Consider the following 10038-nt stretch of genomic DNA (forward strand, 5'->3'; position numbering starts at 1 on the left):
CTAAGACCATTCAGTATTCACTAACAGGTTCATTTGACCTGCTGTTGACCTACTTCTGACCTACCTTGACCTGCTTCAAGCAAATTTTTTATGTCCATAGACTTGTATGCAGAGAAAAATAATTCTGAAAGAAACAAAAGTCCATATACACTGACCTCTAAAGGGAGACCTGTATACCATAATGTCAGTTAAATCAGTTATTCTGAAGACCAACCAGCAGTGCTGCATACTGAACGTCACTGACCTTGCTTTTTATTGTATGGGGAAGCACATGATCTGTATTGTGCTGCACATTTCAATACATGAGATTTATGCTAAATATATTTCTTAAAGACTCCTCTTTCTCCTGTATGCGCCTTCATAGCAGCTTTGCATTGAATGCAGCTTTTATGTACCGACTACAAAAACACTGATGCTGCAGGTCAAGAAGCCTCAACAAAGCTGCTTTTGCACAGGTCATAGAATAGCCTTGATTCCATCAACAGTCTGTGTTCACACTGGGCAGAACTATATAAAAATATATCCAGGATTTAAAATATTTTAGGACCCCTCTGTTGCATTGTGGTATTTCTTTTAATTTACTGCAGTCTGATGCATAGTAGCTCACCACTATAATGTGGTGCCAATAAAATTGAGTGGGAAAGCAGTGGTCTCTTCAACAGACCAAGTGTGGCAGATCAACAACCCCCCCCCCTATTTAAAACCAGATTTCCACTCTTCATGAGCTTCACTATAGAGTGTTGGTGTGGAGGGGTCCCTGCGAACATCAAAAAAATCTAAAGCAGAACTGCAGTTCCACAAAGAAAAAATTGCAATTAGGCAGCTCAAAAATATTTCCTGCCTGATCGCTGTCTTCTTTACTTATTCCAGCATCCCCTGGGCTTGCTGGGACTAATTGGACTTCTGCATGCATGTGGCCGGGCCAATCAGGATTGTCAATAATTGGAACCCAAAAGAGGAGAAGAAAAAGGTGGCGTCACCCAAGATGGAGCGCGGTCTGGTGAGTATATTGAAAAAATTGGATCAGGCAAGTATGATTATTTTACTGCAGAAGAGACATCGTCTATCTCTTCTGCAATGAAGGACCTGTCTGGTCGCTTCGGCACTTTTTTTTTTCCCTTTTACAGCAAGCTACGTCACCCGATCTCACGCCAGGGCAGTGTGGGGTTGGGTGATGTATCCAGAAGAGGAAAGAAGACCAAGAAAGATGGCAGCACTTGGCCCAAAGGGACGAAGGCAGATTTCAGGATGGAGCGGGAGCCAAACAAGGAAAGCTCCGGAGGGATCTGGAGCACTGTGGAAGTAAAGGTGGGTATGATTTTAACGTAAGTGTTTTGTTCCACTTTAAAACATCAGTAGCCTGGTCATTGACTGTAAATTCATGCCATACCCGAGACATTGGTTGGTTGACATAGAGCCACCCCGTTGTGCTGTTAATTTGGAAAACCTGAGGCTCATCACCAGCTAGGGAGTAAGTAAGTGCCGCATTTGGGCCATAGTCTTCATCGCGGGCTGCAATACGGAGAAAACTTGTTCCGACTGCCGTGTCTTCCTTTAGGAAATCTATTGAATGGGTTGAAAGAGATATATTTTATTGCACATCATACAAAAGTAATTGTGATAGAAAGTAACTATTTCAGTGAATCACTTACACTCATATCGGTTATTTTCAAAGCTTGGGTCATTGTCGTTCTGGTCGAGGATGGCAATGTTAATCTGGCAGAGGCTGATAAGAGGGTCACTGGCCTGGTCGGTGGCCTTGATGGTCAGCGGATACTCTTTATCCTTCTCCCGATCGAATGTCTGAAGTGTGGTTATAATTCCTAAGAGAAAGAAGAAAACAGCAATGTCTTTCCACTTGTCCAACACGGTTGCTACCTAAAATGAGTTGGCTGTCTTGACCAATCCTTGGCAATAAATCTGAAGAAGATGTAATATTCCAAAATGATCAAAAGTGTTGCTGGCACTACAGAAACTTGGAGGCCGTCAGATTACGGAATGTCCCTCGAAATCCAATTTTGCCTGCTTTTCCCTGAAGTCTAGACATCCCCTACACTATGAGATTCATTTTCAGCAATGGGCTCCCTAAGGGATGACAACACTGCAGCTTATTTCATTACCACACCAAGATTGTTCGGGTGAGTATAAGGAAGGCAGACACCCCTCCCCGTTCAAGGATCAGTTTGAGAAAGGTCATAGTAAGAAAGCAATTTCTTCAGGGAGGAGATGATTGTGATGGAAGTGAAATAGTTATTCCAAAAGAACATCTTTACAGTTTCAACACTGAGCCTGACTTTGGAGAGACATAATGTTCCATAATGGCTCACCATTGCATGTATAGTAACATCTTGTAAAGTAGTGGTCATGCAGTCAGAGCCACCAAAGCCATGGCTTAGGGTGCCAGAGGCATCTTTACTGGTGTCACAGCTTTAGTATTATCATTGTAATACATACAAGTGTTTGGCGTTGGGTTGTTCTGCCCACAACCATCATGGCCCCCACCAATGACCTCCTAATGTCATCATGATTGCCCCCATATTTTTCCTAAGGGGACAAGCTAGCTGGCCTAGTGGAGAAAAAAATTAAAAATCTGGCCCCGACATGCAATATAGAAACATGCTTTGGTATTATTTGTAATTAGTAGTTTTTGTCAATTTGTATTACTTTTTTAGGGTTCACTGCAAGTCTGAGGACATCAATGGCACATCCTGAACAGGATACCATACATGTTTGGATTTCTGTCTAAGTCTGTTCCTCCTTTTACGCAAGGCTAAGATGCTGAAAGCTATTCATAACATAAATATGAATCAGCCTACAAAGATTGACATAACTTAAAAATTAAAATAGTGCAACTGTGTGCAAACTCAGGACATTCTATTAACATATTCTTAAAACAAGCTATCACTGACCTCTCTAGCTGCCTGTACTGTGAAGTAATTGCTCCTCAAAGATCCTTAAAGATTATAAATGAGACATTAAAGTTGGATTTTGGCTAGTTTCTAACATCTTGAAAATATCTACTGTGTATTTACATGGTTGACAGGATGAAAACAGCTGATATTATTATGGTTCTGTTATGGATAAGGTGTGAGGATGCATCTGTCCACAATGGTTATGGCTACAGAGGTTAGTGAGGACTTTTAAAAAGCTGCTTATTTAGAATATGTAAATAAATTAGCTTGTATAGTCGGGGAACGGGTGCCCTTTAAAAGGAAATTTAGATGGTACTTCTAATAGGTATTTGCTTTGGCTTTTCTTCTTTGTTACCTGTATCAGGGTGGATGGTAAATGCAGGTAAGTAGCCTTCTCTGTGCACAATGCCATATTTCACTTGTCCATTCACTCCACTATCAGCGTCTTTTGCCTCCACCTGAAGCACAAACGTCCCCAGGGGCTGGTTTTCCAGAATGGAGGCATTCTTGCTGTACTCGGCACACTAGGGATATAAAATTTGTAGACTTGATCATTTACACAGCCATCATCTTACTAAAACAATTATCAGCAAAAAGAAAACAAAAATATCCAGTACTTCTGGATGTGAGGGAGCACATGGCTCATCCCACTAACTCCTTTAGGTCCTAGGACTCAGGGCTAGTCGTATAAAAGAGGGCTCCATGGCCACATGGAGAAAAGCTCCAGGTTGGGATTTGTAAATATGTTGATTGGTAAATTGTGAAATAAAGAAACTCAACACACCTGATGAAAAATGGGCTTATTATTATTAATATCATCCACTCGAACAATGACTGTCGTGGTGCTGGTAAGGCTGTGCAAACCGCCAGAGGCGTTATCATCTGTCGCTGTTACATACAAGATGTACTCGGTTCCATGGAACTGGGGAAGAGGACTTGGACCCAGACGAATGAGACCTGTTAATTATCACAGGATAAAATATTAAATTACCATAAAATATCCTAAATAGTGATTAGCGATGAGTACAATGAGTACAGCTATTCAATGGCTGCTGAAGCTCCTTTCAACTATTAGGGACCAGTTTTTACAACCAAACTTTGATCCTTGTCAAACAAATTTTTTACCTAGCAAGTTTTATCAAAGCACCTTAATGGGTCAAATTAAGAAATTCTGATTCAGCAAAATCAGAATTTTAGAAAACAATGTACAACATTTCCTTTTTTTCCCATGGAAAAACCTATAAGACTTCTAGTTCTTCTGAGGAAGCAGAGAAAGCTGAGAAACACTTCAAGAACTATGCATGGGCCTTGATAAATGTATTTTATAAGAATGTTGTACATGGGCAATTCCAAATAAACTATGTTTTTATGAAAATTGGATGTTGTTACTTATGGTTCCTGCAAAGTCCTATACAGGTTTTTTTCTGTGGTAAAATAAGGAAATACTCGGCTGCGCAAGGATGTGGCAACTTTTATATTGTGCTTTACTAAGTCACCATATACTAAAGCAACATACTAAAGCATTCAAATTACATCACAAAACAAAAAAAGGCAAAATCAGTCAACCAATTTGCAACCAATACATTTTCACCTAAAATTATTCCTCCTATCTCCAATCCTAACCCATTTTCTGTAGATGAATATTTTCAAACATCACACTGTCCAGTGCAAAGAAAAGGTTATCCTATGTTCTGTTTTTGGTGTGACACTGGGAACCATTCAGTATGGTTTACAATAATATGATCATCAAATCAGCTAATTATGATGCACAAAGAGCGAAGCACAGTGACAACTGAGGCCAGCAGGCTGCAGCCGTCACAGTGCAATGTAGTGTACACAAATAGCTAAAAATGCATATAATTAGCAAAATAGCTTTTGGCTGAAAAAAATGAGCTTGGCATTGTAACTGAACAGCTCTGCATTTATTAACACATCATTAAATGTAATTATCATTCCTCCAGGCTTTAAATATTATCATCTTGATAGTGGAATTTCAACTATGTATTAAATGCACATGAATTTGGTTATGTCTTACCCTCTTGGGTCCTGCACCCTTTCCTTCCTTTACACTCCTGAGTTTCAGAACATTTTTTATTTTTGGTTCCGCACCTTAATATTATTAGCCAGTATTTATATAGTGCCGTTATATTATGCAGCGATTTACAAAGTCGATAGTCATGTCACAAGCTGTCCCTCAAAGGAGCTCACAATCTAATATCTCTACCATAGTTATATGTCATTATCAGCTGAAGGTCAGTTTTGGGAGGAAGCTATTTAACCCAACTGCATGTTTTTGAAATGTGGGAGCAATCCAGATTACTCGGGGGAAACCCACGCAAACACAGGGAGAACTCCCTCCTTGTACTCTTGCCCAATGTATTATAAATATCATTACAGGTTTTTTTTTTTTATATATTTAGGTTTTCATTCTTAATATTAAACAATTATTGAAGCATTTCTTGTCCTTTTTCCCAATGCAGTATTTGTTTTTCACATACCCTCAGAAATTTACACATAATATAACTTACAATATCACCTGAGTAAAATGAAATCACATTCATAAAGGTTGTGCTTTATTTTATTGGTGCCTTATTCCTCTTTTGGTGCTACACTGCAATGCACACAGGGAAAAAATATCAGTTTGTATTGAAGAATAACACTGAGATATGATTAGATTGGGTTGATGAGGGCACAGCTAGACATAAATTGGCTTTTGCATGGGTTGGCATTTTCTGAACATTTTAAATGACATTGCGTAACAAGGACATGTAAATATATCTATCTATTAATATATATAGATATAGATATGGAAAGTGATTAAGACCCCTTTTTGCAGTGACAGTGATCAACTGCAGGCTGTAACACTTTAGAAGTCATCTACTGAAGCAGGGAAAGGCTGGACAGACTTTCAACAGCTCTGCCTGAACTGGTGTACCCATGGGAAGTGCCCTGATGTCACTTGAAAAGAAGCCAGAGAGCTGATCGTTTCAGCTTCTGTGCTGAGAGCTGGATGCCAACTGTCATTGACAGCCGGCGGTTTTAGCCTGCACCCAGGTTGAAACCCAGGAGAACCCCTGAGTCCCGATGCCATTTCAACAAGCGGCCGTTATCCAAGTGCTATTTTAAAATGGCATGCGGGGCTTATGTGGTTGAAGCTAAACTCTGGACAAATATAAAAGATAATCATTAATGCAGCTCTATAATATTTTAATTTATTACAGCTGTGCAAAAGAAATGAATGATTCTCATCATACAGGCAATGTAAAAAGAGGCACTGACCCATGCCAACCAATCAAAAAGCTTTATTCGCTGACCCATTTACAGTAAACTCGGCTGGTTTGCACTCCTCACATTACCATTCTTCTCTGCAAACTACTTATTATAAGCGAGAGCTTGCAATCTATCGGTTTGCTAAGGCGAGAAGATTGGCCGCAGAATAATTGCATCTCTAGTCTGATGACACCAAGTGCTTTATTGCATTGATTTCTGTTGGGCAGAAAACGCCGGGTCCAATCAATAAAGCGCCTTCAGAAACTCTATTTGCACAGTCTGACGCGTAAACACTCTGGAGTCTGCTACTCGAAACCGTGATTACCTTTCTGGGGATCAATAACGAAATTTCCCTCCTTGTTTCCTTCAGAGATTTCATAAGTGACTCGGTCTCCGTCAGGATCGAACGCTTGCACCGTGGCCACCAGGGTGTTGGGGGACGCGTCTTCTGACACAAACGTCCGATATCTAAAAAATAGGACATGGATTTTTCATGCATTTAATTATTTTTGTGCATAATTGCTTGGGTGGTTTGCATTAGAATAGATTTAGACCTTCAAATGGCGCAATGCCAAACTTTCTATAGCCTCTTACAAAGAAAAAAGAGAAGATGGACACGGAATTAAACCTCATGACTGCCTATAAGATAGAAGCTCGGGAAATCATTCAAGGCTCATCCCACCAATATTAGTGTTTATTCCTGGAAAGGTAAACCTCTTGACAGCCTTTAATAAATCTTGGGGATAGTTGTGTCCATTATTAAATGTTTCTTCCATCCATGCTACATAGTTTTATAGCTAGTCAGGTTAAAAAAAAGACCATCATGACCAGCATATTCCATATATATATATTTATATATATATATATATATATATATATATATATATATATCCAGAGGAAGGCAAAAAACCCTAATAAACATGGTTCCATTTACTCCAACCCGGAGCCTGTCAGCCAATCACATATGTCTGGTGTGATTCCTTATAATTTTACCCAAATATGTTCTGTACTTCTAGAAAAGCATCAAGCTTCTTCCTAAAACAATCTATAGAACATGCTAAAACTTATGTCTTTGGTGATTTGGACACCAAGACTCCTAAGTGGATAGAATAAAGAATCAAAAACGAGGTTAAATTTAAGGTTAAGCTCAAAGATAGAGGTTAGATTCTCACCGTTGGAGAGGGACCACCAGGGGTACGTCTACAAATAAAATATTCGTTTTGCCCCTTAAAATAGGGGGAGAGTAGAACCAGAGTTAAAGTTTAATGAGAATCAAATAGAAGAAGCAGAACCATTCTCTTACAAAACATACAAATATACATTATGAACTTTTAAAACACCCTAAATCAATGGACATTCACAAACATTCATAAAATTTAAAAATACATATACCAACATCCTATACATGGCGCACGCTACAGTCCTATAAATCTTTCAACGCGTTTTGCAGGATTTATTTTCACATAATATATATTTGTATGATATTGAATGTGGCACAATGCCTTTACAGGTTTCAATTTTTGACTTACAGAATTATTTTCTTACTAATCCTAGCTTAATCAACTTCTACTACTTCAATCTCGGCTTTTCAAGAGGGAGTAAATTTAACTCAGTAGTTCTTTTTTGCTCTTTTTGCCCCCTTTAGAATATCTGCCACACCACTGTGGGTAGCCAGACCTCATTAATAAGTTGTGCACAGGTCTTTATATATGAAAGTTTATGCTCGCGGCTCTCTCTTGCTTTATTTGCTATAAGATCCTGCTGCTGGGTGAAAAGACTGCCTGCAGACACAACTCTAAAAAGGTACAAGTGCTCTTTTGAGGAACCCATTCGGAGACCACCTGCTAGCCAAAACCTGGACGAGCTCAGTTAATGGTCCAGTTGAACAGATATCTACTTTGTTTTATATTATGGACTTTCTTTACAAATACCTTTGCTTTAAAACTGTGTTTTGTTTGCTATTCTTCTAAAGAAAAGTGCAGAATAAACCTCATTTTGCTGTTCTGAGTGTCCTTGTTTCATGCATAGTAATCAGTTGAGATTTTCCCATTAGATTTATAAATAAATATATATATATATATATATATATATATAAAAGAAGGAAGGATCGGCATCAGAGTCTAGGTATTAGTCCATGCACGCAACCAGGTAAGTAAGTAGCATAATAAACAAAATCCCAGAGGGGTTGCAGCATGGAGAGCTTTACTTTTATTACTCTTTCACAGAAACAGCAGAAAGCAACTGTTCTTGGCATCTCTGTCCTTTGTCAAGCTTGCATGAAATAAGTACTATTTGTGGTTTCTGTGAATGAGTACAAAAAGTGAAATCCCCTGGGCTGCCTCCATGGATCCCATATATATATATATATATATATATATATATATATATATATATATATATATACACCCTCCCATATATATCCCCTCAATCCTTGCAGTGGATAAGGAAACGGGAACACTGTGATTTTGTTCAGCCACTCAGCAGCAAATTGCAGCCCAGAGGCCACTCTCTTCGCCTGAAGTCTAACGAGCAAATCGATTCCAGCTCTGACAGCTTTCAAGCTGTAAAACAAAAAGCCACAGAGACACGGGAGGCTCAGACATTACATGGAAGGGCCTCGGAAGATGCTGGACGATTTTAAGGAAAAATAGGCCACCATCGTGTCTGTAACAAGCCGTGTTCTGTAGAACTGACAGGGGGTCTGGGGAAGGAGGAGGGAGGGGAGAGGTTTAGGTAGCTTGCAGCAAAATACCGACAACTTCGCTCTAATCGAGGGTAAAAATACAAACTTTAGACTTAAAGGCACAAAGAAAAATATTAGCTCTTGGGGATGGGAAGCACGATGATTTGTTTTCTGCACAGACAAGAAAAGTAGGATTGTGCTCTAATAACAGGAACTGCAGAGATATATTGAAATGTACTGTGTGATGGATGGATGGATGGATAGATAAAAAAATGAATAGATATATAAATTATTATATAGAGAGATTGGCTAAAGGTGATAAGGGTTGATAAAAAGCAGATGGAGGGAAGGATAGATAGATAGACAGATAGAGGGATAGATAGATAGATAGATAGATAGATAGATAGATAGATAGATAGATAGGAGAGAAGTAAAGGAAGACAGATATAAAAAGTGATTGGATAAATGGATGGTTAGATGGATGAATGGAGAGAGAAAGAGAATAAATAAGAGAAAGGAAGAGATACAATGAAAATATATAGATAAAATGAATGAATAAATAGATAGATTAGATAATAATAATAGAAGATGGTTGATAAATAGCAGATGAATAGAAGGAAGGATAGATAGATACAAAAAAAATGAATAGATATAATAAATAATATATAGATAAATTGGCTAAAAGAGATAAGGGTTGATAAATAGCAGATGGAGGGAAGGATAGATAGATAGATAGATAGATAGATAGATACATAGATAGATAGATAGATAGATAGATAGATAGATAGATAGATAGATACATAGATAGATAGATAGATAGATAGATAGATACATAGATAGATAGATAGATAGATAGATAGATAGATGTTGATGGATAGACAGACAGATAAAAGAAAATGAATACATAAAAAATTAAGGGAAAGACAGGTTGGGTAAGATTAGGTTTGATAAATAGCAGATAAACAAAGGTAATTATATAGAGACACAAGAAGGGAAGGAAAATATTAAAATAAGGAATATATGGATGGGTAGATGGATCAATAGAAAGATAGATTAATAAACAGATAGATGAACACAGGTAAGGATAGATAGATAGATAGATAGATAGATGGATAGATAGATAGATAGATAGATAGATAGATAGATAGATAGATAGATAGATAGATAGATAGA

At 38.1% G+C, this 10038-nt stretch overlaps 1 protein-coding gene across 1 annotated transcript in view; it reads right to left on the bottom strand.

The window, feature by feature from the left end:
* The window catches only part of LOC140338289 (neural-cadherin-like), a 76909-nt gene that overhangs the window by 45079 nt on the left and 21792 nt on the right, over positions 1-10038 (bottom strand). Inside the window, exons 7-11 of the mRNA XM_072422450.1 lie at positions 6508-6650; positions 3697-3869; positions 3268-3436; positions 1653-1823; positions 1391-1563 (exon numbers count right to left, since the gene is read on the bottom strand). Of these exons, the coding sequence (XP_072278551.1) occupies positions 1391-1563; positions 1653-1823; positions 3268-3436; positions 3697-3869; positions 6508-6650 (829 nt within the window). The remainder of the gene's footprint in view (positions 1-1390; positions 1564-1652; positions 1824-3267; positions 3437-3696; positions 3870-6507; positions 6651-10038) is intronic.

This window comes from Pyxicephalus adspersus, chromosome 9, assembly GCF_032062135.1.
Source record: "Pyxicephalus adspersus chromosome 9, UCB_Pads_2.0, whole genome shotgun sequence".
Lineage (NCBI taxonomy): Eukaryota > Metazoa > Chordata > Amphibia > Anura > Pyxicephalidae > Pyxicephalus > Pyxicephalus adspersus.